The sequence below is a fragment of the Ursus maritimus genome, unplaced genomic scaffold, assembly GCF_017311325.1.
Source record: "Ursus maritimus isolate PB19 unplaced genomic scaffold, ASM1731132v1 scaffold_6, whole genome shotgun sequence".
Classification (NCBI taxonomy): Eukaryota; Metazoa; Chordata; class Mammalia; order Carnivora; family Ursidae; genus Ursus; species Ursus maritimus.
The window spans coordinates 70,804,082-70,830,600 of record NW_024426774.1 but is presented as its reverse complement, the minus strand read 5'-3'; the positions used below and the strand labels follow the sequence as shown (position 1 = coordinate 70,830,600).

The 26,519-nt window shown below is 48.2% G+C and overlaps 1 protein-coding gene and 1 long non-coding RNA gene across 2 annotated transcripts in view; both read left to right on the top strand.

Annotated features, from left to right (window-relative positions):
- The first annotated feature begins 2,574 nt into the window (after nt 1-2,574).
- EPAS1 (endothelial PAS domain protein 1) overlaps nt 2,575-26,519 on the top strand; it is an 82,453-nt gene continuing 58,508 nt past the window's right edge. The window contains exon 1 of the mRNA XM_008699825.2: nt 2,575-3,068. Coding sequence (XP_008698047.1) covers nt 3,043-3,068 — 26 coding nt within the window. The 5' untranslated portion in view covers nt 2,575-3,042. The remainder of the gene's footprint in view (nt 3,069-26,519) is intronic.
- On the top strand, nt 5,193-11,243 carry LOC103671226. Its single transcript, XR_570781.2, has 3 exons — nt 5,193-5,472; nt 6,902-7,045; nt 9,528-11,243. It is a non-coding gene; the product is annotated as an uncharacterized LOC103671226 (long non-coding RNA).

Below are 26,519 nucleotides of genomic sequence, written 5' to 3'. Positions count from 1 at the left end.
CTGGGATTTTCATAATACCCATCCAGTTGCTTATCAGAGCTTGGGGACCTTTCACTTAGATGGCAAAATCCCAATTAGAAAAATGGGCAGGCTGGCCATGGGGAAGAAGCACTATTACTATGGTAGATTTGTTGAGTGACTCTTTCTTTACCTTTCCTCTTCTTTTTTTAAAAGATACCAAAAAATCTAATTTCATAAGCTCAGCACTGCTGAAATGTTCTGTGTAGTTTGGAGATGTTGTTCTGTGACTTACAAGCATAGCCCAGACTCAAGAATTTTCTGCTTCCTCGAGCAGTGAACCACCTGAGCACCTGGAAGCCACCAAAGCACCTGTTTCTTCTCTCACTCCGGCACCAAGTGGGATAAGTAAGCTTATTGTTGATTAAAGGAGCACTGTGTCTTACCAATATCGTTATTAAGATAAATAAATGTGTCCACTAGGACTGGGGGGCTGGAGAAGCCCAGTAGGAAATCACTCCATTTCTGAAATCCACCAGCCCCAAGAAATGGCTCCCTAGAGAGATTTGCAATCTTTGTTTGAATCCCTTGACTGTCAGGCGTGATGTTTGATTTCAAAGTCTGTGTACACAGTGCCCATGGCTCTAGGAAAATGAGAAAATGTGCCTGGTTCCCCAGTTCTCGGCAAGTTATCTCCTCTCCCTATTCTGCTTTCCAGTGCTTTCCAAAGGCCCCTGAAAAGTAGCCCCACCCCTCCTGGTGTGCAAGGGAAAAATATGTTTACTTTGTATTTTGGTGATAACACAAACCTAAACGAAAAAAAGTTCCGTTTATGATTATTTTTTTCTTGATATTTATTTTTGCATTGCAGTTAAAAAAAAAGCTAGCGTTAAATTTACCACCCTAACCACTTTTAAGTGTACAGTGCAATAGAGTTAAATATATTCACATTTCGTACAACAGATTCTAGAATTTTTTTGTCTTGCAGAAGCAAAACTGTATACCCATTGCACACTAATTCCCATCCCATCCCCCCACCACCTTTCTACTTTGTTCCTATGAATTGCATTCCTTCAGATACATCATAATAGCGGAATCATAAAGTATTTGTCCTTTTGTGACTGGCTGTTCTCACTTTGCATAAAGTCCTGGACTTCCATTATGTAGATTATTTAATATAAAACATGACCAGGCTTATGGGGAAAACGTACAGCAAGGCTGTCAGTGCGAGGGCTACCACTCCCGTGGCCCTTGCTTTGTCTTCTCTTCTACTCACACCTATGAAGCTTTTCTCAAAGCTTGGAAGACTGAGCCTCCCCTGTCCCATCCTGAGAACTGAATCAACATAATGTTAGTAAATGGGGTGGGATTCTTGGAAGAGCACATAGATCGGGTCGATCAGGTCAGGCCAGAGGCACCTGGCGCATAGATGCCCGGGCCAGCATGGGTTGAAGGCGGCGTTGAAAGCGCAGCTGGAAAATCCCTGCGCTCTAATGGCCTGCCCCTTAGATCTCTGATCTCTCCACACTCAACACCTGCAGACTTCATGTTCCTAGGGCTTCGATAAAACACTGGAGACACATAGGGCAGGTCCGAGATCCTGTGATTTGATGACACGCTGTCAATTCTTATCCCCAAATCACACTAGGAAGCCAGACTGACTTGTCCAATTCTGAATTGGGCCAGGTCCGCGCGGTGGTGGTCGGGTGTTGGGAGCAGGGTGCAGCAGGCCCTCGCTCGAAGCGTGGGCCCTCCTCTCCCGCATCCTCACCAAAGCCACACAGTCCACCACCACCCCGCAAGCAAACAGGTGTACCAGTTGAGGGAAAGGAAGAGCAGGCGAAGCCCTGGCTCTATTTCACTACACCGTTTTCCCCAGACCCTACAGGAGCGGTGATTGCTCTCCCTGCCTCTCCTTTCAGACGGCAAAGTCAGCGGCACTCTGCCGGGAAAAGCGCAACGCCTCGGTTCGGAGCGCCGCTGCTGGGCCGTCGGAATTATCCCCCAGAGGGCTCGGGGGCCAGGCGGCAGAGCTAGGGACGCTGCAGCGGCACTGCGGAGCGGCTGTGCGTGGCGTGGCAGAGCGCGGGACCCTGGGTGCTCGCGGTCTTGCCCTGCTCCCAGAGGTACGGAGGAGGTGAAAGCGCACCGCTGCAAAGGGGCACTCCTGCTGTCCGCGGCACTCCCGGAGTCCCACTTCTCGCTGCTGGTTAGCCCCACTTAGGTCGCGCTTGCCCGGTGCGGAGTCCCACCTTGCCACAAGCCACCCCGCCGACCTCATAAACAACTTCTGGAACTGCTGGGGGAGGAGGCGGGGCGGGCGGGCCGCGGCGGAGCAGAGCGCGGGGGCAGGGGGCGGGCCGGGGTCAGGGCAGAGGCTGCGGCCGCGCCTCCCCATTGGCCGGGACGCAGTGGGCTGCCCGGGCGCGCGCCGCGCCGCGGGCGGGGTGGGCGGGGGCGGGGCCTGCCGGCGCACGCCCGCCCCCGCCCCCTGCGCCCGCGCCCCCTGCGCCCTCCCCCGCCCAGCCGCAGGAGTTTTTAAAGTGGGCTGGCGGCCCCGGGAGCCGGACATTTGAGAGCGGTCCGCGGCGCAGCCCCTGCGCCCAACACAGCGCTGTCCTGAGGCGGCTGTACAATCCTCGGCAGTGTCCTGAGACTGTATGGTCATCTCCGCGGTCGTGCCCGCCCGGCCTTGGACTCTTTCAACTCCAGTCGTTGCAGCCACTTCTTTTTTTTTTTTGAAAACCCAGAAAGTGACTCCTCTTCGCGGGAAAAAGGAACTAAGGTCCCGCTCTCGCGGCCCTCTTTTTGGGTTTGACAGCCTCCTCCCACTCCTTTCCCCGACCCCGCCTCCCCGTGCAGGTTCCTCCCCGGCACCTTTCTCCACCCTCCTCCCCGCACCTAGCCAGCAGCACTCAAACTTCCACCTGACTGTGCGGGGCGCTCGGGACCTGCGAGCACCTAGGACCTTTAACACCTGCCTGGGCCACAAGGAGTAGGCAAGGGCCAGAGCGAAGGCGGCGACAGCAATCCCCACCGGCAGGGGAGCTCAGGTGTCTGGCGTCTCAGAGCGGCACGGCGACAATGACAGCTGACAAGGAGAAGAAAAGGTAAGCGGGCGTCTGCGTTGGCCAGGGAGCTGGTCTGAGGAGGATGGCCACGCCGCACGGGGTCGGCGCCACCGAGAGCGGCTAGGAGAGGAGTCCGCAGGGGTCCTTGAGGCTTGAGGATCGGTGTGGAGGGCTTTGAGGGGGGAGAGCAGGTGCCCTGTCTGCGGACGCGGCGCTTCGGCTTCGCAGCGGAGGGTTCTGTGGGCCGAAGAAGTCGCGAATCTGCGCGCGCGATGAGGCCAGGAGGCCCAGGGAGATGACCCTGGAGGTCGGAGGGGCTGTGGCGCGCGGAACCTTCCCAGATCGCCACCGCTCCAGCCCCCCGCACTAAACTCATGTGGCCAGCATGTTGAAATATTTCTGGGTTGGCTTGACCCAAGTCAACTTTCAACTTTCTCAGGTTTCGCATGTGGGGCATCATCCACTAGTCTCTTTTCCTTGGGACCCCACGGGTCCTTCCAAATGAGCTGCTGTGCTCGCACTGCGCCCCAAACTGGCCAGGGGCTGGAGGCGGAGCGGCCAGGACGCAGCAAAGGGCCCTACTCAGGGTTTGCAGACCCCACTGAAGCTTGGAGAAACCCCCTTTCTGATCCCGCACCTTGACTCGGGAGGAGAGTTGTGTGGTGGGCCGGTTGCCTCGCGAGGGCAGATGCGTTGGTGTGCGGGGAGGGAATGGAGACACTGGATGCCCCCGGCAGGTCCCAGTGTCTCTCTCTCAAGAGGACAGAGAAGGGCAGCCACGATCTGCCCGTCTGCCCTCGCGGGCCTCGCGGCACTGGGTGAGAGGCAACTCCGGCCAACTCTCACTGCCTTCCCGCCCCCTCCCGGCCGCTCCCCGCCCGGCCCTCTCCCGGCGCGGGTGTGAACACACCGCGCGGCCACGCAAGAGTGGGTACGTCCTCGCCTCCCGCGATCGTGCGAGGCTTCCCGACTGGCCCCCTACTCCCCTGGTCTCCGCTGGGGCTGCCCCTGTGGGCTGGAATTTTCAGCCCCGCCCTCGGCGGCGGCTTGGCGGGGCTGGGTTTCGGGGGGGAATGGAATCGAACGTGCGGCCTGAGCCGCGGAGGATCAGCAGGGCTGCGGGGCGGTCGTGCGGGATGGGGGACCGAGCCGCGAAGGGAGGGGGTCACTGGCCCCGAGAGCTCAGTGCCTGGGTTGATTTGCTCTTGTTCTGACTTCCACTGTGGGACCTTCGCCAGAAACCGTGTATCTTCTGGTGGAAAGCGGCGGTTCCCACCTCGGGGCGCCGATAAGGATTTGATAAACCGGAGCGAATCGCGAGCGTTCTGGCCAGGCGCCGGGGCCCTCGCTCCTGGGTCTCTGGGGGACCCGGCTACCCCTTCCCGGCCGCAGCTATCCCTCCCGCGTCACTGTGGCGCCCCCCGGCTAGAGACCGGTGAGGGAGCGTGGGCCCCCGGGGCCTCGGAGCTCCCCCGAGGGCCTATGTCTTTTGAGGGTGGCAAAGCAAGAAAGAGACCTTAAGATCCCAACACATTTTATAAAACCAACATAGCCTGCATCATGATGCCAATAATAAAGACTGAACAACCAAAAAACAAAATTAGAGTCAGCTCTTCTGAGCGCGCTTTGGGCTCTGGAGCCGGCGAGGGAACTTAGGGTGCATTATACAACTGTGATGCCTATCGGTGACTGTCGCAATCGCGGAGGTGGGGCCTGATGGCAATCTTAACAGTTGTGTGAAGTGTTAGCTTCTCCCCGCGGCTCCGCGCCGGGTCCTTGTGTTATGTATATTAATCGTCGCCAGAAACTTGGGAGCGGGGGAAATAATTACTTCGAAGTGCTGTAATGCCTCCTTCGTGAGGGAGGGAGATGGAATAGGAGAAGGAAAGAAATTGGGTAATCAGAGTCTGAATTACTCTCAAGAGCGNCGGGTTTACGAACCGCCGCGGGGACGGCCCGGTGAGCCGCCTGGAAGGCCGCTGCGGGGCTGCGGCGCAGAGCTGGTGGTCGCGCCAAGCGTGTCCCCTCGCCGACGTGCTTGGCTGTTTGTGTTGCAGACTGGCGGGACAGACAGTGTGCCCCTCGCCTTCCAGAGTCCCGTGAAGGGTTGTCCAGTTCCTGTTGGGCTGTTTTGAAATCTATATTTACTTTTCGCGTCTGGCTATTTGTTCGCTGCAGGCTCCTTGCGGGACCAAGGTGTAATTAGCATGTGAACCGATACATTCAAAGTTAGCGTGTCATCTAAGTGTCTGTCCTTAGCTTTCCAGAAGCTCCTCACAAGGGCAGTGTGATGCCTGCTGGAGGGGCTCTTGTGATGGTGATTCTGCACATTGGTTCTTCAGATTTGTCATTCTACTGGTTCGGCAGAGCTGTTTCTTTCCCCAAAGTCAAGATGCACAGAACATTTGCAGTGTTCCTTCTAACAACAGCCCTCAAGAAGTGGGTAGGATTATTTTGTTCTAAAACGTTCATGCCTCGATGGATATGTTAATGTTTAATAATAAAGAGTTTGCTTTCTAAGTGTTGGCGGGCTGGCTGGCCTCCACGGTGGGTATCAAAGTGCATTTTGGTGGTAGTGGGCATTCCCATGATCTCAGAGATGCTCAGAAACGGAAGCTTGCTAAGGGTACTGCACACACTTACCTTTCTGTATCCGTCTGTCAGGTGGAAGTGGGGGTTTCATTAATTAAGGTTCCTGATTCCGTGAAGAGCTAGAAAGTGTCTGGTGTGCCTGGCTGGCTCAGTTGGTTAAGCATCCGACTCTTGATTTCAGCTCAGATCTTGATCTCAGGGTCGTGAGTTCAAGCTTAAGCTCGGCAGGCCATTGGGCTCCATGCTGGGTGTGGAGTCTACCTAAAAAGAGCTGGAAAGTGTCTCACTTCCTGATAAAATAATTTCTGAGTTCTTTCCCTGGGAGAGAAGAGTTTGGAAGTCCTTAGGTGTTTGGGGAATGGAGAATGGTTCAGGTGAATGTAAATGAGATCTTTGGATAATCCAGGAGCAAAGTCCTCTCCAAAACCAGACCCAGCTCAGAGCACCTTTCTGGAATGCTTAGGTCACTTAATGCAGGGCCAGCAGTGGAAGGGGAATTGGAGACATCTGGACCAGTAGTTTTCAAACTACTCTCGCTACTCCTCCCCCTGCAAACTGGACTTAGTTGTTCCTCTGCTAAAATAAAATCAAAGCCCATCTTTTCCCAATTCTAATGGGAAAACTATTGCTAGGCAGTTTTTCTCAATTTAAATGTATTTTCTATAAATATTCCTTTATCATTTGATATCTCTGTCCACTGCATCACCAGAAATCATCAGAATGCAGGGATGATAAGGCATTGGTTTAACACATTCTAGGTTCGGGCATTTCTCATTTAATTCACACAGCTTTCACAAAGTTCAAAATGAATGCTGTGGTCTCAGGTTTTTATCCGTGTTGCTGATGGGGAGCTTAACAATCATTTTATAAGGGATCATGGAAATCATCTAGTTTGAGGCCCAGAGAGGTTCAGTGACTTTTCCAGGCACAAGGAAAGTTAGTGCTGGTAAGAATCAGAACCCCGGTTCATTGCTTTCAATTAATTATGTATTTCCCAATTGTTGACAAAATAGTATCCTCAGCCCTGAAATGCCTCAAAACAGTGGGAATGATTTCCAAAGGATTACAGTGCCCTCTCCCCCACCCCTGCCAAATCACTGAACCTTGTAGAAAGGAGATTTGCTCTTCTAGATAATTATAAAAGACTTGAAGCTGTAGCAGCACTGGTTCTGTTTGCTTCTTTGCAAAATAGGAAGCAGAATTGGCACAGGTTCCATTGCCTACAAACTTTGGGAAGTTTGAATTCAAATGTCTTAGTGCTCTCCCTTTATTTCACTTAGAAAACAAAGTTTTACTTCTATGTGGACCTCATTAAACAAAACCAACGCAAGGGCTGTGGCACAGCAGAGCAGATTGCTTTCTGCAGTAGAGAACCCCTGTCAGCAGAGACATTCAAGCAGCTGCGAGATTGATTCCTGTGCCGAGTAAGTTGGCATTTTCTCTAGGAGTGAAAACTGTGAGACTCAAACTATTTAATTCACTTTGAATGTAAATCAGCCTGTGTGCGTGCGTGCGTGTGTGTGTGTGTGTGTGTGTGTTTGTATAAGTGTGTGTAGGGTGACCCTCAACTCTCTAGGAATTTATTGTATAAAATGTTTACAGATAGAAGGAACCAATTAGATAATTCTCAGCGCTCCAGGATTTCAGCCCCATACGTTTGAAAATACTTGCTGTCATGACTTATCTCAAGACTTAGGTTTTTCTCCTTTTCAAGAAATCTATCCAGTAGTATTTGCTTTTTATGTACTTTTCATTTTAACCTGATGAAGCTTCCCTTTTGCCTCTGGTAGTGCCCCTCACTGATAGTTCACCACTGATAGTCCACCTGGTAGGGTTTTTGCCAATATTGTGAAGTTAGCAGTGTTGGCTCACAGAGCCCCCAGTCCCATGATGTCCGTTTTCGTGATGAACACCAGCTCTGCTGTTCACACCCTGATGTAAATTAGTAAGACAACAGATGTGTGTTGAACACTTGCTCCTACTCTGGATAAAATGCTAAAGAAGAGACTAAGAAATAGGAGATACGGGGCTTTCAGTTGCTTAGTTTGACTGGTGGGGGGAGGAGGACGCGTAAGGAAGCTTACCTAAATATATAGCTAGGTAGCAGCTTACATGTAACTTTTTTGTTGCGATCGAATCTTTTGAAGCTAAAGATGGGAAGCTCTTCGTAGCACGTCAGGCAGTAACCACACATACAAGCACACAGTTTTGAAAAGTATTGTGTGGGTTTGTGGGTGGGAGAGTTGATCCATAGTTTTCCCTGGAATCCGACAGGGCAGACGCTGACCACCAGCATGGAGACTGGCTCTGGTAGGGTCAAATGGGGGTAGTCAGGGTTGGGGGTAATGAGAGCAAAGAAAGGGTGGGGGGCTCAGGAGTGTTCCCTGTTGTGTACTTCCTTATTATGGACAGAAAGGCCCCAAAGATGAATGTTTGCTGTTCTTTAGAACTTTTGGGTGAGGGACATGGGAGGAAGTGTCCAGTACAATTCAGGGAGTGATAGGGATAGAGGTTGTGGTCCCTCTGAGGAGAACAGTGCAGACAGCTATGACTTCAAGAAGGCCAAGAAGAGAGAGGGAGCTGCTTAACCTGGGCTTTGTGAATAGGCTTCAGGGGGTGGTCTGTGAGCCTCTGAAATTGGGTGCAAAATATTATGTATATAAGCCTTTTTTTTTTTCCCTGAGGGAAATCTGCGCAGCTCTCAATAGTCTTTCAAAGGTTCTATGATCTGAAAAAGACAAGTCCTTAAGCGTCTGCCTTCGGCTCAGAGCGTGATCCCGGCGTTATGGGATCGAGCCCCACATCAGGCTCCTCTGCTGGGAGCCTGCTTCTTCCTCTCCCACTCCCCCTGCTTGTGTTCCCTCTCTCGCTGGCTGTCTCTATCTCTGTCAACTAAATAAATCTTAAAAAAAAAAAAAAGAGACCTTGTTCTTCAATGTCTGATTTGGTGACTGTCTTACATTTCAAGACGTTTCTGTTCAGGTCCCAGACAGTTCCCACATTTCACTGCCAGTGTCTCTCCCTGTCTTGAGATGGGGGAGGGTTTGGTGTGTGTGTATCTAGGAAAGATTATGTGGTGCACCTTAAGCTTACCTGTACCTGGCTGGCCTGTCTACCCACCTACATGGCTGCCTTTGGGAATAGAAGGAAGAGGAGTGGGTGCAAAGCACAGGGTTAGCGCTGGTGTGATTCATTTCCTTTTTCTTTCTTTCTTTTTTTTTTTTTTCAGGGGGGAAGGGGCAGAAAGAGAATCTTAAGCAGGCTCCACACCCACGAGCCTGATGTTGGGCTCCATCCCACACCCCACAGATCATGACCCAAGCTGAAATCAAGAGTCAGATGCTTAACCGACTGAGCCCCCAGGCGCCCCATGGTGTGATTCATTTTCTTAATGCTTCTTAAAACAGCCATGAAAATTTGTCCTCACATTTTCCATCATCCTCACACAGTTATTTGGAGGCCCTTTTATGTACTAGGAATGTGTCCTTAAGAGAATCATATATGCAGTAGGACAAAACCATAAAACCTGAACATTTTAGTCTCCTTTGTGCAGGCTCTGCTCTCAGAATTTACCTGGATTAACTCTTAATTCTCCTAGCAACCTTGTGGCATAAGCCCTGTTATTATCCCCATTTCAGTGACAGGAAAGCTGAAGTATATAGAAAGGTAACTGCCAAAGGTCAGCTCGGTGGGAGTGGGATTTGAATTGGGCAAAGCGTCTCTAGAGTCTGTACATTTACCCGGAGGTCCATTCCCCCTTACGTTTTCTAAGCTGTCTGTGACGTATTTAATGCCATGCCTGACCATGGTAAGTACTCTATAAATGATAACCGCATCTGCTGTTGTAGTTGTAATTATAGTAATTACTTTTTTGTGACTCATCACTGTATTGAACCTCACACACAGACAGGAATAGAAGATCTGAAGGGTGGACTTGGCAGTCCTGGAAATTCATCTTTTTCGTGGGTTTCCCTCAACTCTGACAGGAGGCGATTCTCTGCTGCCCCCAAGAAGTTCAAAGCTTTCCACCTCCCACCCTGCACTGGTGGCAAGACTTCAATAATTACTTTAGCCTTCAGACTCCATTGTGCAGAACGACCTGTTAGAAGTCTTCCTCTGTGGCTTCTGAAGAACCATCTCCAAATCAAGATGCACAAGACTTCCTCTGGCTCTTTTGATCTTTTGAAATTGCAAGGACAGGAAGGAAAGAATGGATGGGGGAATAAAGAATAGCTAAGACTGTGGCAATAATAATATGTCGCATTTTTACGGAGCCCTCTCTCTGAGGGCTCTCTACAGCCATCACAACACTGGCTTCTGCACCGTGAGCCTAGAAGGGTTTTCTGAGTTTTCCCCGTGCTGTAAAACTTAGGTGCACCAACACGTATCATAACCGAGAGAGAAGCAAGTCCTGTTGGCAGTTGCATGTCACCATATGTGTGGAAGTCGTGCATGGGTATGTGCCCCTCACAGCCTCTGTCATTTCCAAGCAGAGTTTGGGTGCAATTTGTTGCCAGTTGTCTGGTCCTGCTCATTGAAAGCCACAGGCTGGCCTGCAAGTATGAAGTCAGAAGAGTGGTGGGGCCCTCTGAGACCTCTGGAGCCAAGGAGACAGGTGCAGAATGGGTTAGAATGTTATCTATTTGTAGGTGGCCTTTTGTTTTCCTAGTTTCTCTAGAAATACTGGTTTGCTTGACGGCCTCAGGCTGTTTCTCGGTGCCACTTGTACATCAGCAAAACTTTTCCAGTATGGCATGACCACCAGAAGTTTCACATGTTCCCAGGAGGCACACACCTCCCCCTTAATTTGGAAAAAGTCGTCAGTTTTAACGTTATAAGTAACTTCTGTGCAAGATAATGACTCTGGGAATCAGTTTCTTTTCTCACATGGGAAGATATTTCAGAAAGGGTGGTTCGTTAGTAAGGAGAATGACCCATTAAAAACAGTGTATTTATCTGTCACACACCCAGCTGGCATTTTCCCAATTCTACAAAGCCTTGGAAGTGGATTGTTAGAACTCTCTTCTTATATGCCTCCGGCGACTTCCTGTATCCCCTTTCCATGGCACCCTCCAATAAAAATAAATAACTAAAAATCAAACCTAAGAGGTTAGTTCTAGGAATCTTAGCAGATTAGTGATTTTACTGGGTTAGGCTGTGTAATAAAACCCATGAGTGGGAAAATGACTCCATTATGCCAGACTCATGATGGCGCTGCTGGAAGGTAGCCCCCATCGCTGTGCTGGCTTCTTGCAAATGCTGGGGTACAGCCAATATTCTGGTTTTTGTAGAAGTTAATCAACTCTGTGACTTTAGTTGTTTGGTTGTGACTTTAGTTGACTCTGTCAATCTCATTTTCAGTCTGAGCTCCCTGCTCTTATGGGGTGTCAGTGGTTTGCTCTGAATAAGAGATATGTGGCCTCAATCTGAGACCAATCAGAAGCATTCTATAAATCCTTTAAAATACATCCGTTAAAGTAGATGGATATTGTTGGTGGTAATCTTTTAAGTCACTGTGCTGTGTGTCTAGCCACACAGTGCTCTTTCTCTGTGTCTCGACATTGTATTAACAGATACATGTGTTGTACTCTTGATACAACATTTTCAAAACAAATTTTTTCATATTTTGTCATCACTGTGTATAATATTTGTCCTGACTGCCCCTGGGTTGGGGGCAGGGGGAAGGAAGGGCAAAACATTATCCTAATTTTATACTTGGGAAATTGAGCTGCTGACAGAAGCAAACCACACTGTCTGCAGTGAAACCTACCACTGGACCCAGGTGTCCTTGGTGAGGTTAGGACCCTAGGTATCCCCTGGGGTTCCTGTTACAAGGTAATAAAGAACCAAGAGCACAAAAGGGGTGACTCAAACTTCAGTGGTAACTATTCTCATTACTAATGAGTAATTACAGCAAATATTTACAGGCCTCCTTCCCACCTTTACAACTTCCTGTTGCTGAAGCACTTTGGAGTATTGAGAAAGACTGTCCTGGAAAAAGACGTCATACGGGGTTGCAGGAAAGAGTGGTTTTAAGCACACACCAAAAAATCGGTTGCTTTGCTCTGTTTATGAATTCCACATGGAAACAACAGAAAATTATGCTTGTGAGGGACTGTTGGTGATCCATTCCTAGGAACTTTAAAACAAATTTTAAAAAATCAATTCTGGATGATCGAGTATCTGGGAAAAGGGGACCCAAGATGTTTTTACAGATTATTCTAGAAATAAAAAGACTGCAAAGTAAAATTTTGGAGTTCAAGCACAGGTCGTTTGGTAAACACTCTTTTATGGACATGATCTCTACAATATTTTTCTGAATGAAGACAGTCGTTCATAATAGAGTAAACCAGGATGTATAAAATGTGCCATGTGGGCACTGCAGGGAGCTAGACGACTATCATTCACTTAACAAAGATTCCAGAGTAAATCCTGATAATGCTTATTTCCTATACACTCAGTTTAAAGAGCACTCCAGTGAAACTGCTTTCTTCAGTATCTAAACCACTGCACCCTTGTATTTCTCTCCTGGGTTTCCAAGAGTCCTCAGATGCTATTTTCGAATGGCAGTATTCACTCCAGTACTGGCTAAGGTTGAGGAAGCTAATTTTGGTGCCTGGGGTAAAGGGAGAGAGAAGTCCTCTGCAAAGCCAGAAGGGCTTTCTGGTGCCTGGGGTTGGAGCAGCGCGGTGTTAGCAGACACACCACGTTTCACCTTTAGAACCTTTATTTGTGTGCTTGCACAACAAATGTTTACCCAGATATTAAGATAAGAAAAGTATGAAGGTCACATTTCGCTGGTGAGAGGGGAGCTTCTATAAATGTGACCATATCACTATGCAGCAGGAGTCTGTCTTTTATTCTATACCAGGGACTTAGGGGAATTAATGGTGGGTGGGGCATGGGAACCAGGCCCTTCTCAGTCTTTTGGCTTTCTTGCCTGCACCCTGCAGGTCCTGGCTCCGCTGACGTGCCCATCCCATTAGGCGAGGCCCTTTGGGGTAGTCAAGAAGTCAGAGGAAATTGTAGTCCACTGCGTGGCCCCACTCTCTGGAGTCCTGTGGCGCTCCATGGACATTGGTGCCCTGCACTTCCCTGCTATCTGACTGGCTGGGAAGCAGGCTGGCTACTAAAATAGCTTTCCTACCCTCTCCGAAGAGGTTTGCATGGGGCTGATACTGCCCCTATTTTAGGCAGGGTTGTCATGTCCTCAGAGCACAGAGAGTCTTCAGGGTGGGAAAAGGGTTTCTTTTGTTGTGGATTTGAGTGTTTCCCCTAAAGGTCTCCAAGGGTTAGCTTTGCTCAGAGCCTGAACGAAGACATGGATCCTTGGCCCAATTTACTTCCCAAGGGCAGCCTGCATGGCAGGGCAAGTTCCTCACTCTAACAGTAAGGGACCCACCCCAGCTCTCTCCCCACATCCACACTCACCGGACATGCTTCTGAACTCCAGCTATGCAGGCCCCCTCCCTCTGCCCTAACAGCTTGTTTCCCCCCCAGGTCACAGGACTCCTGCCCACCCGGATTCCCTCAACCTAGTCCTTCCAGCTTGGATGCTCCTCTCCTCTCTTTCTTTTTTTTTTTTTTTAAAGATTTTATTTATTTATTTGACAGAGAGAGAGACAGCCAGTGAGAGAGGGAACACAAGCAGGGGGAGTGGGAGAGGAAGAAGCAGGCTCATAGCGGAGGAGCCTGATGTGGGACTCGATCCCGGAACGCCGGGATCACGCCCTGAGCCGAAGGCAGGCGCTTAACCGCTGTGCCACCCAGGCGCCCCCTCTCCTCTCTTTCTACTCAAATATCTCCCACTTTCCAAGGCGAGTCCAAGTGCTCCCACTCTAGCAAAGCCTTCCACAGTAATTCCCATGCTGGCACATCCCCTCCACCCCTTCGTGGCTCTTCGTTAGGTTTGCCAAAGAGCCTGCCTGATTCTGTTTCCTTGGTATCTAACGACATTTTACCTGTTCTTGTCTTTCCAACTAGATTGCGTATTGCTTAAGGGCTAGGATACCTCATTTTCTGCTGTGCTCCTGTCATACTTTCCATATTTCGAGTCCCTAAAATCATACATCATTTTTAAAAATCATAGAATTGCTTTTTTGCTATCCCTTGGGTTGCTTGGAGAGCCTGCCTCTTGGGTTCTGCTTTTCTCATTCATGTAGATTTGAGCCCTTTACTCATTTTCCTTTAAAAAGAAAGGAAAAGGAAAAGAAAAACTTGGGGGAACCAGTGGCAGGTCTTGTTGATACACGATTTTACATAAAATGCAAACATTAGGCTAGTATTATGTTAAAGCTTGACTTCAGGAATGCCCAACACACCAGGGCGAGTGCCAGCCCAAACAATGAAGTAGTCCAGCTTTAGTCTCAAAGTTTAGAAGGCCAGATGGGAAAGTGTGCGGGAGAGTACACAGCTCTCAGCTCAGAAGTCACCTTCCCTGGGGACCCTTCCCTGATCACGCTGGTTACCCCTTATTTACATAGTCTTCAGTCTGTATTTTATTATTTGTATGATGCTTTTATAAATTGCTTTTGAGTGTGTGTGTGTGTGTCTGTGTCTGTCCCTGAAAATATTTAGGTAGTAAGGCCTTCATGAGCCATGAGCCTGGACCAGTCATCTTTTTCTTTTCTTTTTTCATATTAAACTTATAGTTTTATTCAGCTTTGATTTTAACACATGTTTAACAAAAGAAAGCCCACAGGAAAGGGTGGAGCCCATGGGGGCAGGGCCTCACAGATGCCTCAGGAGAAGGCAGGTCTCCTCCCCTCCCCTCTCCTCCTCTTCCCTCCCCAGCTGAAGGGATTTGAGGAGAGACAGAGGCAGGGGAGGGGGCTGGTCCCCAGTCTGGGGGGGTGGTGCTTGGGGGTAGAGGGCCATGGGGAACAAGGGACAGTCCTCTTTTTCTGTTCTTTCTTCCCATATACGTCACCCAGAATACAGGCCCACATTTGGGTGTGTAGTAGTTCTCTGTAGACTCAGTAATTATTTTGGGGTGCTTAGTACAGAGGGTTAGAGGCACAGGCAGAAACCTTTGCTCAGATCAGCTTATTCTCCTTGATCACCCAACTCGCCTGTAGTGAGGTCTGTGTGTAAACGTTTATAGGTTACCTGCCACATTCATGTGTCATGCCATGCAATGAAGTTACAAAGAACCATTAGATGGATGCTGCCCTCAGGGATTATAGTCTCGTTTTGAGTTAAAGAATTCCTAAAATTGTTTAAAACATTGCGAGATGGTTATGTTGATGGGGACCCTAGTCCCCTCTTTAAGATGCTACCATCTTGTTGGGTAGTTGAAACTAGCTCAGATAAAAGATGGAGCAAACAGAGGCATATTAGTAATCAAGGGAGTGTGAATGAGGGGAAATAGATCCAGTGTGTTGCGAATAGTTAGAAAGGGAAGCGGTCAGCATTTATTAGAGGGCCCTTTAACAGAGGAGCTTTAAAGTCTAGGTCCTGAACATTGGGTAGAACTTAGATAGGCATACGGGTATGGGGCATTCCAGTTGGGTGAACAGCTTAAGTCAAATGAAGAGGCAGGAATAAACAGGTTGGGCATGCCAGGACTGGTGAGCTGGCTCCTTCCGCAGCTGAGTCCAGAGCACTGTCAACGGGCAGGAGGTGAGGACCAGGCCTGGGCTGGTATGGGGGAAATAGGAATACTCCTTCTTGAGTCATATTGTGATGGAATCTCCGGACTGCTTTGGGGCAGGGGCCCCGAAAGGAGCAGTGTCTGCCTCTCTTGAGAATTAGACATGGGAGAGCTGCTCAGGACACCTCTGTTACCTGCCAACCAGCAGCCTGGCTCTCGTGTGAACACCACAGGGTGCCTGGAGGAGGCTGTGATCGTTTTTCCATCAGAATGACCTCAAAGACTAGAAATGCCCCCCCCCCCATATTGCTTAGGAAATCAGTCATTGCCAATGTGCTTGAATCACTCTGGAATGTATATATAGATTTATTTGGACTGTACCATCCCTCAGGGCAATAAATGCCTCCCTGTGCATAAAACCTGAGCTGGAAGGGGAAGCTTACCATATGCTAAAATGCCTTCCTTCAGGCTCTGAGGAGGGACGCAATGACCCTTATCTGGCATTCTCATTTTGATGGTAAAGTCTCTAGCCCCTTAATAATTTGATAAACCTGGGATTCTATCCCTGCTTGCTCTTTCTCATTGCAGATTCTAGGGCTTTGAGTCTGATCACTGTAGAAAGATAGGGAAGTCCCTTCCACACACCACTATTTACAGGAAGATAGACAGCCACATCCAAGTCAGTCCACCCCTTTTGCCAGTCTCTACCAATAACTGCTAATAGCATTCCTCGTGCAGAGAGAGCGCGGCAGCCGAGCCGTTCCTTGACCTCTCCTTTCCTGTTATGTGGCAACACCATTCCCTGAAGCCTGGGCTCTGATATTCTTGGGCAGATGCTGGCAAAAGAGAAGGAAAAGGAGTTGTCTTTGTGGAGTCACCTGGCTCCGGCAGCTGGAGCATTTTCCCTCCCCCAGCGGTATAACCTCTCCCCCAGAGGTATTCAGAAGCGTGTGAGGCCACGGATGGACCCTTGTGAGCAGGGCCTTGGCCAGCAATCCCGAATTGCTGGGGAGGACCTTACACCGGGGACCAGCAGAGTCCCTTCAGTGCGTGCTGTCCGATGGTATTTTGAGGGAGGTCATAGCTCCTAAATGTGCTTGGCTTGCGGTTTAACCCCATCGTGCACGTGCATGTCTCCACCTCTTGTTCCTTTTCCATCCCCTCAGTCATCAGTAAGTGCTTGTTGAACCGGGAAACTGCTGCCCAGCGCTGGCATGATAGCTTTATTCAGTGATGTGCTCAGTCATCATGTAAATACCTACTCCGTGCAGGCCGCCGAACACTGGGCCTGAACCCAGGGAAGGGCCTCTGGAGGCAGCTGGAAGGAGCCTTCCCTATGTGGGACTGCAGGGGACCGACAGCTGCAGAGCCCAGGGCAGCCCAGACATAGGGCTGTCTGGGCCTTGAGCAATCCCCAGGAAGCGGCCTTAGGGACATCCTAAGAAACCCCATTGGCCAGAAAGTGGTGTTTACTCAAATCTGGCCAGAGCTAGAAGTTTGAGTTTGGCATCTACCTAACCACAGCTCCAGGTAGGCCTCAGGAAGGAAAAGACAGGTGTCCTGACCTGTCATCTGTGGCTACACCATTGGGGTCTGGAGTCTGTGAATATATAATATCTATTCCTTTGTGTTTTTTCCCTTCCCTTCCAAAGTAAAAATTCCTTTGAAAGATTTCGATGTTGCCTCTGCTGAACTCCCAGCAAACTGTTCTCCCCACTTAGGTCAGTGAGGGGAGGGGACTCGGGCACCTTTGGTGGTGGTGTGTCACCATAGCCTCTGGCCAGCTCCGGGCCTTGGGAAATCCTGGTGCCCAGAGAATGCAGGCGGAAAGGAGTCTGAGCCGACTGTGAACGTCGATCCCTTCTTTCCTGAGCCCTTCGTTTGAACACACTTGAAACTATTTGCCACAGTCAGATTAACATAAGCCTTGTGATTCTGCACCACCTGTAGCCTCTTACGTGGATTCAGATATTACAGGGTTAATGACGACAGCTGTAGTTCTCAAGTTAGATATTCTGGGCCACAGCAGGGCACGTGTTTATATTGGAAAGGGACAAATGTTCACCCACCTGAATTTCTTTGCCTCCAAAATTAGTGTCAAAGGATGACCACAAGAGTTCCATATTTCTTAGCCTTTGTTTTGCCAATTGTAAATGCTCCAGGGTACTTATTTGCCAAACAGATTGTAAATCTTCACTTGTTTTGTGTCCCTGGCAAAGCTCGCCTCCACGTGAAGGTCAGAGGAACTCTCAGAAGTCTCTAGGAGTCTGAAAGACTGTTCTAGATCCCTTTCTGACTTGTGTGACCTCACACAGGTAATTTAACCTCTCTGCGTGTTTCACATTCCAAAAGGGGGACTAGACACACTAACTGCTTTCTAAGAGTGCTGTCATGAGGTCGAAATGAGCTGGAGTTTCAGTAAAACCATGCATTTAAAAAGCATATTACACTTTAAAAGTCCTTTTTCCAACCATTATCTCACTACAAAGACCTTTGAAAGGATAAAGTGCAGTCTGTTAAGGCATCATTATTAACAGGCACAGCAGTATAATCGTTCGGCACATCGTTACCTGTTGGAGTGATTGGGCTGTAGTTGGAAGGGAGTCTCAGGAGAAGCTGAAGGGAGATGCTTTTCAGGATTATGGGCTTTTACCAACAGTGATTTCGGGTTATGAGTTATATTTTTCCCATGCTCTGAGACTAGAGGAAATCTGATAACACCAAGAGACCAAGGAAACTTCCAAGACTCCTGAAAAATGGTCTGACTTGGGACATGTCCCTTTCCGTGCCTGGCCTGCTCTCCCCTCCCTGTGGAGATAGAGGGTCCATGCCAGCCGCCATCTTGTTGTAAGTGGGAATTTCCCTTTGACTTAGCACTCCCAGATCTCTTGACCTAAAGGGCTGTATCCACACCACATCTGCTCATGTCCCACCTGCTGCTTTGCATTTTATGAGTAAGACCTAATTGTGGACTCATGAAGGGACAGAGTGCCTGGCCCAAGGTCTTTAAAATGTCAGGTAACTTATGGCAAGATCCAGAAGTGGGGGGTGTACCAGTGCCATGACAATAACCTGGGTCTCCTGGTGTTACTGGAAGTGAGAAGAGGCTTTGGGTGTGAGGACCCTGGCTCTGCCACACAGGGACCGTGATACTTGGCCTCAGCTCTGCAGCATCCCTGCTGCCTCTTGTACCTGAACCTGCCCTTCACATCCCCATGCCCAGGCCAGCCAGCAGACCTGAGCCTGAGCTCTCAGCTTCAGCATCACCTCCTTGGGAAGCCTTTCCCGACCCACTCAGTTAACTTCCATCCCTCCATCCCTGTTCTCCTATTTATTTTTTTAACAAGACTTCCCACATGCTGCTGCTGCTGCTGCTGTTGTTGTTGTTGTTGTTGTTATTATTATTATTATTATTATTATTATTTTGGTCTGCTTATTATCTGTTGCTCCCCTCTAGTTTTAAGATCCTGGAGGGCAGGGACTATGCTGACTTGTTCACCACCACCATATCCATAGTGTTTCGGGAGTGCCAGGCACATATTAGATGCTCCTGAAATAATTGCTAAGTGAAATAATTAATCGAGGATTGCTGGGTCTTTGTTCTCAATTCTGCACTTTTATTTCTTACATTTGTTTGGTGTTTAATTTTTTTCCCCCAAAGCTGATGATGTAGATTAAAGTAGTTGTCATTCTCATCACATAGGTGAAACCAGGGTGACATAACAATGTGATCACAAAGCCAGAAAGTGGTGGAGCCCGTGTTAAAACCCCCCAGGCCCAGCCTCTTTCTACTGTCACCCTGGGCACCTGAGTTTTGTGCTGTGGCGATGTTATTGTTTGTCCTGTTTGGCAATGTTTACACCGGAGGAGTAGGGGCCATTGTGTGTTGGTGGCGTCTGGAAATACACAGCAGAGTCCCAGGAGAACACCACTGTTGGTTCTTACCACAATTAGCAATTGTCAGGCCAGGGGCAGTGACTGGGTGGGTGTCACTCGCTATGTGGCTGGTTCTGCCTGCTCCTGACAGAAGCAAAGGGGAGTGGGAGTCCTCAGACCACAGCCCCATTTCTGTCTGGTCCTGTCTATCCCACCACTCACATCTAGTCCCTTTCTGTAGGGGAATGTCCTGTTCGGGCATCTAGTGGAATTTCTGTGGTCTGGTGGAAAGGAAAGACGAGTGCTAACTGGCTCAGTGACCTCTGAGCCTCAGTTTCTCCACCTTTAAAATGGGCCAGTAGGTGGGAACCAGACACTGAGATCCCTTTTAGGGTTCTAATTCCATTGCGAAGTGAAGTCCAAGTGGAGCCTGGTTTCCAGTGCTTCCTTAGGGAAGGAGGATGAGCTGTTAAAGGTGGTCAGTGGGAGCCTAGAGGAAGCCTCTCCAATTTCCCTGAAACCCACTCCTGCCCCCCACCCCAAGAGGAGGTTCTGTTAAAGTGGACAGGGGCAGAGACATGGCAGTCACTCTGGGTCATGGAGTGATGCCGCAGAGAAGAGCAGCAGGGCCACCCTTAAGAAGGAAGGGGGTTGCAGTGTGACAGAATGCGCACTGCCCAGTGGTTTCTACAAAGGGAACCGCTGTGTTATAAGGAGCAGCAGGGGCTCATCTCCTAATGCCAGAGGAGAGGGAGGCGGGCTGCAGGGGTGAGTGAGAGCACCCTTCACCTGCCACAACCGTGCTGCAGTCCGTCGCGGACTCCCTCCGAGTCCGTGCTGCTGTTACCCCTGCCTGCCGATTCGATTGGGCTGGGAAAATAGAAATTGCTGCTAGAGGTGGCTTATTACTGCCACGACTCATCTATGCAGGAATAAATACTTGTGTGTGTGTGTGTGTGTGTGTGTGTGTGTGTGTGTGTGTATAAATGAACATATCTGGAGTGCTCAGGCTTGATGCGGACATGAGACAATGGACACGAGCCACCTGGCCTGAGGCAGTGAGCAGCAAGCCTGAGTTAGGCAGCCGGGGCCTTGAGAGGGGCAGGCGCAAACATTACTGAATGGACTCCTGTCATACCAGGGGGAGGGGAGCGCCCTGTGGGACAGAGGTGAGTCACTGTGCATGAGTGTTGGGGAGTCACCTTGAACTTGGGCCAAAAAAAGTGGAAATATTGGGATTTGGGTTTATCTGCCTTTAATCAGGTACATCAAGTTCTGGATGGCCGCCCACTGGCCAGAGACCTGAGGTGGACGGCTCTGCCTTGCTGCCCTGGGAAGGCTTTCTGCTGGCTTCAGCCCCGCTGAGCAAAGTCCGCTTGTTCACTGGAGTTCACACAGACTCCTTGCCAGGCCTGCCCAGAATCCTGTCTCCTCTGACTTCCTGTGCTCTTGCATAATATTTCCTTGCTTCTTGAATGGCTGCCCCAGCGCAGGGGCAGCTCACTGACTGACGTTGCTGGCTGGAGAGCAGGATGTGGAGGGAGGATGGGCACGTGTAAACGTCACCCAGGGGTGCTCTGGGCCCTGTGGGTCGAGGGCAGGAGGGATGGTGCTCCCCATAGTGGTTAGTGGAAGATTTTATCATAAGGGTAGTTAGGGAGACTGTTCAGCTATGTACACACACACATACACACACATACACACACACACACACACACACACACACACCAGTGCCCACACATGTCTCTCCTGTAAAATTATTTTTAAAGTAGCTAAGTTTTTTTATTATTATTATAAAAAGTATACATGTTCCCTGTAAAAAGTCCTGGTACAAGAGGGTATCAAGATTAAAAATCAGCAAAATTTTACCACCCAGAGGTAACCACTGTTAACATTTCCTTGAACATACTTCTACATAATAAATATGGATGTGTAATCCAGAATGCTATCATATTATATCTTGTGAAAAATGCATTTTCTATACAGCAATATATCAGAATTATCTCTTAGCTCTCACGGTTCGTGGACTTACTAAATAGCTGTATTAAGTTCCACTTACAGATGGATCATAATGCAACCCCTATTCACTGACGTGTCTAGGCTCAGAAAACAAGCTATAACCAGCCCACAGATTATTCTCAAACCTGAAAAGCAGCATCTCTCCCATATTCCTGACCAGTGTGTAAGCTCTGGTATCCCAGAAATAACTACAAATTAAAAGGGTATTTTTGTTTCTGTTTTTGTTTTTAACCCCATGTAGGGTTGTCTCTGGGCTTAGAATAATTCACATGGTTGTCTTGATGAGACAGGGACCAGAGGGCTGTCAGGGCTGGGCTGGGTCTCACTTTGGATAAGATGATCTCCCGGTGTGGCCCATATATCTGCTTTGAGCAAGGAGCCACTGGCTGGGAGAACAAGTTTTTCTTCAGTGGTGTTCCTGTGCCCAAGACTTCAAATAAGCTCCATCTAAAATTTTAATTGGTTTTGCCCTTCTGAAGTTTTGTGACACAATCCATATCTTCTAAAAGGCACCCTTTCTTCTTTACACAGTAGTGTATTCGTGATATGGGAAACGTTAATATGTATACAGTATCATTCAGATTTGTTACAGTTAGAAGATTTTTAAAAATCAGCTAAAATAAATGGTATCAATACAATGTTTCTATGTCAGCCCTGAAAGCTGAATATTTTCAAGGGTTGTGATGAGCTCTTTCTCTTCCACTGCTGATGGAGGTTGCAAGAGTGGCACTGACTTTAGTTCACTTCAACGTAAAGATGAAAGATGATTCCTATTCTTTTGAGGGCCAGGTATCTACAGCATTTGCTTAATTTTCTTTGAATCATTTTTAAACTGGATTGGATATTTCTTTAATTTAATCGGGAGTTTAAATACGAGGCTGGAGTTCATTGCTTGTGGTTGGAAATTGCATGTTAGGTCTACTCTTGAGTCAAGACAAATTGTTTACTAGAGCTTTCTGTTTCAGACTTTTCTTCTAAATCTAAACCTTCTAAAGCACAATAATGCTAGTCAATTTAAACACATTTACTTAAAACGTCTCAGGCATCATTTAAAAAAATCTTGCAGTCAAAATTAGCACCGATAGAATTCAAGTATCTTACCCCATTTTGTTTATAGTTGCCTGCTGTCTGGGCAATAATCTATTACAACAAATTTGCCTAATTATAGTCTCTCCTTCAATTTATTCATCCTGGACTCCCTTTTCTAGAACTGCTGGTGAGACTGTTATTACATCAAATTCCCTGACTGTACTCCTGAGGAATTAGGAGGGGGGTAAGAGTGAGAGGAAATAATATGTTGCTTGCTCTACAGCGTTTCCAGTATGTAGACATCTAGCAAGTTAATTTTGTCATTGCTTCCTTTCCTGGTCCTTACCTGATTTTGGTGGGGTCTTTGCCATGTGTGCACATTTGGGAAAGGGGGAGGGACGACAAGACTGAATCAGTCCTCAGAACTCTGAAGCAGGACTTTGTTGAAATTGATACCTCTGTACAATGCACATGGAGCCGCTGTTGGCATGGCAACCCCTACGTGGAAAAGTGCACGCTGCTTGCAGATGACTTTTGCAGTACTCAGTGTTAATCTGATAAATGGCTTTTTTAATAGTAGTTTGTGGGCTAATGGAAAGGTCGAAGCAAACCCTCATTAACGGGAAGAAGGATGGGGATTTTGAAGCCACCGAGTGAACACGCTGGAAAGCCACAGCCAAGTCTCCATTTTCAGCTAAATGTCTCTTTTTTACCTCAGATGCGCTTAGAGCTTGGCAAACGGAAGTCAATTGGGAGGACTGTTTGTCTCGAAAAGGTGTAGCTGTCATTATCATTTTAGATTTCAAACATGGAGATGTTTTGGAGTCCTTTTTACTCAAGACATTTACTTTGAGACTGAAGGACTACTGCAGAGTTGACCTTGTGGTGGGTGTCTTTTTCCTTTGGTGGTGGTCGTGGGCTGAAGGTGGCTAATGCCTCTTTTTTTGTTTTGTTTTGTTTTGTTTTTTACTGTGGTAAAAAAAAAAATAGGACATAAAATTTATCATTTAAACCATGTTTAAGTGTACATGTCATTGGCATTAAACACATTCACACTGTTGTGCAGCCCTCAGCACCATCCCTCTGGGGCACTTTTTCATCTTTCCAAATTGGAAAGTCCATTAAACAATAACTTCCCGTTCCTCCCTCCTCCAAGTCCCCAGTAACCACTCTCCTACCTTCTCTGTGAGTGTGACTACTCCAGGTGCCTCACGTGAGTGGAATCATACAATATTTGTCCTTTTGTGTCTGGCTGATTTCACTTAGCAGAATGTGTTCAAGTTTCATGCATGTTGTAGCACATGTCAGAATTTCATTCCTTTTAAAGGCTGAATAATATTCCATTGTTGCATATACTGCATTCTGTTTGTTCTTCCCTAAATGGGCATTTGGGTTGTGTCCACCTTTGGCTGTTGTGAATAATGCAGCCAGGAACATGGGTGTACAGATATCTGTGTGAGTTCCTGCTTTCAGTTCTTTGGGGCATAAACCTAGGAGTGGATTTGCTGGATCGATGTTTAAATTTTCCCAGTGTGGGCTTTGAATTCCACAACCCCGAGATCAAGACCTGAGCTTAGATCAAGAGTCAGACGCTCAACCAGCTGAGCCACCCAGGCGCCCCCTGTGTTTTTGTTTGTTTCTTTGTTTTTAGACTTTACTTATTCATTTGAGGAACAGAGAGAGCACCACACAAGCAGGGGGAGTGGCAGAGGGAGAGGGAGAAGCAGACTCCCCAATGAGCAGGGAGCCCGATGCGGGACTCTATCCAAGGACCCTGGGATCATGACCTGAGCCGAAGGCAGACGTGTAACAGACTGAGCCACCCAGGCACCCCAGGTGTTTAGATTTTCGAGGAACCACCAAGTCTTTTCCGTAACCTCTGCACGCACCATTGTACCTTCCCGCCAACAGTGCACAAGGATTCCAATTTCCCCACATCCTCACCAACACTTGTTGTTTCCTGTTTTTTTGTTTTTGTTTTTAAAAGCCATCCTAGTGGATGGGAAGTGGTATTTCATGTGGTTCTAATTTGCATTTCCCTAACAATGAACAGTTTATTTGTCCTAATGTATATATTGCCCCATACACGAGGGCCTGTGTGGGAGTGGAAATCGTGCCCCATGGTTTATCCCTGTGAAGCAACTGGGACCTCGGTGCAGTGAGATGTGTTGGCCTAAGAGGTGAAAGGGAGGGAGGCGCGGGCACGTCAGTAGACTCCCCGTTCTCAAAGTTCGTACTGTGGAGCAGGTGAAACTCTGTGAGACTGGAGACCTTTGGGACTGAAATAACGGCTGTTCTTTGGATGAGATTTACCAAAGGCAAGCCCTCTGTGGGCTGGACCTATGGTCTGTAACCCTTCCTGCTTTAGCAGCATGTGTGGGCGTAAGTGTCTCTCTTCCCTGAGAATAAGCACTGTTGGCACTGGATACAGAAGCCTGGGCCCATCTCCTTCCCTCTCCTCGGGGAGGAAATCCCCGAGACATCTGGCCAGGGGGTAGTCGNNACCGCTCCGCTATCTAATTTTTCCACCTGGAACTGTATACACACCCCCCTCCTCGTACCCACCCCCTAAGTTCTTGCGTGGGCAGCTTGTGTTTTGGCAGGAAAGGAAAAGAAGTTGGAATGGAGCACCCGGGGTAAGCCTGGCACTTTGCTGGTCACTTTGCAGCAGATGGAAAACATGACTTCTGTCCTTAAAACCAGTACTATAGGACTTATAACTTAATATACAACTCTTTATAACAGGGGTTCCAAACTTTAGCATGCATCAGAACCAGAAGTCACAATCCTGGGCCTCATCCCCAGGGTTTCTAATTCAGGAGGTCCAGGGTGGGGCCCGAGAATTTATCTAACAAGGTCCCAGGTAGACGCTGCTGCTGCTGGTCCCGGGACCACACTTTGAGAACCACTACTTTATATCAACCCTGTGAAGTAGATCTTATTTCCATTTATAGATGAGGAGCTGAGTTGTAGAGAGGCAAAATGACTTGCCCCAGGTCATCCAGCCCCAATTTGAAGCTGGGGCCCTCATTCCAAAGCCTCTGTTGTTACCATTGTATCTGGAGTACAGATACACAGCCCTTGACCATCCCTCATGCAATCCACCCCCGGGACAGGCAGTATGAACCAAGCACAGCACCTTTGAGCACACAGGTGGCCTTGGACTCTTTCACACACTGCTCCCAACAACCATACCTACCCAGCAGTGGGGGCTGAAATTAGTTATACCCGTACCAATGGATTTAGCCTCCCTACAATAGAGACATTACCAAAAGCAATCTGTTAACATCTGGAAGGAACCCTAGCCTGAGTGGCAGTCTCCACTGCTTCGGGGGAAAGGGGTTGGTGGGTTTGGAGCTATGAGAAACACAGCCACCCCAAACTGTGCTGGGACCTCATGGGTCACCAACGAGCATCTTCATTCAGCACCCAGGCAAAGGCAAGATCCTTGGCTAGGGGCCCGTACCCTTAAAAAGTTTAAAGCTTAGATGACATTAATAAGGAGATTTTTAAAGGCCACCATAATTTATTTAATTCATTTCTGCTATATTTTACTCAAAAATTAGTTATTCCATTATTTGGCACTGAGTTCACTAAGTTCAGTGACGGCTAGAAAATAGTGCTCGATAAACACTTGGTAAGACTGGTCAAAGGTACAAGTAGGTGCCAGAGGCAGTCGTGTCCACACTTGATGAGGTCTTTTAACAAACAGAAGGAATACATGTACTTAAACAGTGATGACACTTTGAATTTACGTAGCATCTCTGAATCCCAAAGCCATCCACAGATTTCTCTCTTGCGCTCTTGTGAAACGAGAGACTGATAGAAAATTGATCTCACTGATAAATCAGGGAGAATAATTGAGAATAATTCATTTTTTTCTCTGAAAATTGTGACTTGTATGAGGCATTGCCACTCTTCTCTTCCTCGGACACTTGCTTAAATGTTTCCCAAAGGGAGTAAATGGAAATAAAAGCAGAGTTTTACAGAGGTCAGGAGTGTTCTAAACTATATTTGTAGATGACCAAGGTACACTGATTGTATCAGGTGTGATTCTCCTGGCTTCTAAAATAACCCACCACCACCTTTTGCACATTTCCGCCAGCCCACACAATGTGTGGCCCTCACCGCCACCACCACCAAGTATTTAATCTTGCTATTACGTGTATAGGGAGATCTCTTGTTTCATTGGCTGTTTGTACTCAGCCTAAAAGGAAGGGCAGGAGGAATTATGACTTTATGTCTCATGTGCCCCATAGTATTTAGTAAGGCTTTCTGTAGTAGATACTCCATAAAAATTCATTATCTGAAAAATACAGACCTTTTTAAATTTGGGGAAAAGAATGTAATTTCCATAAGGATACATGTAAGATAGGCAGATC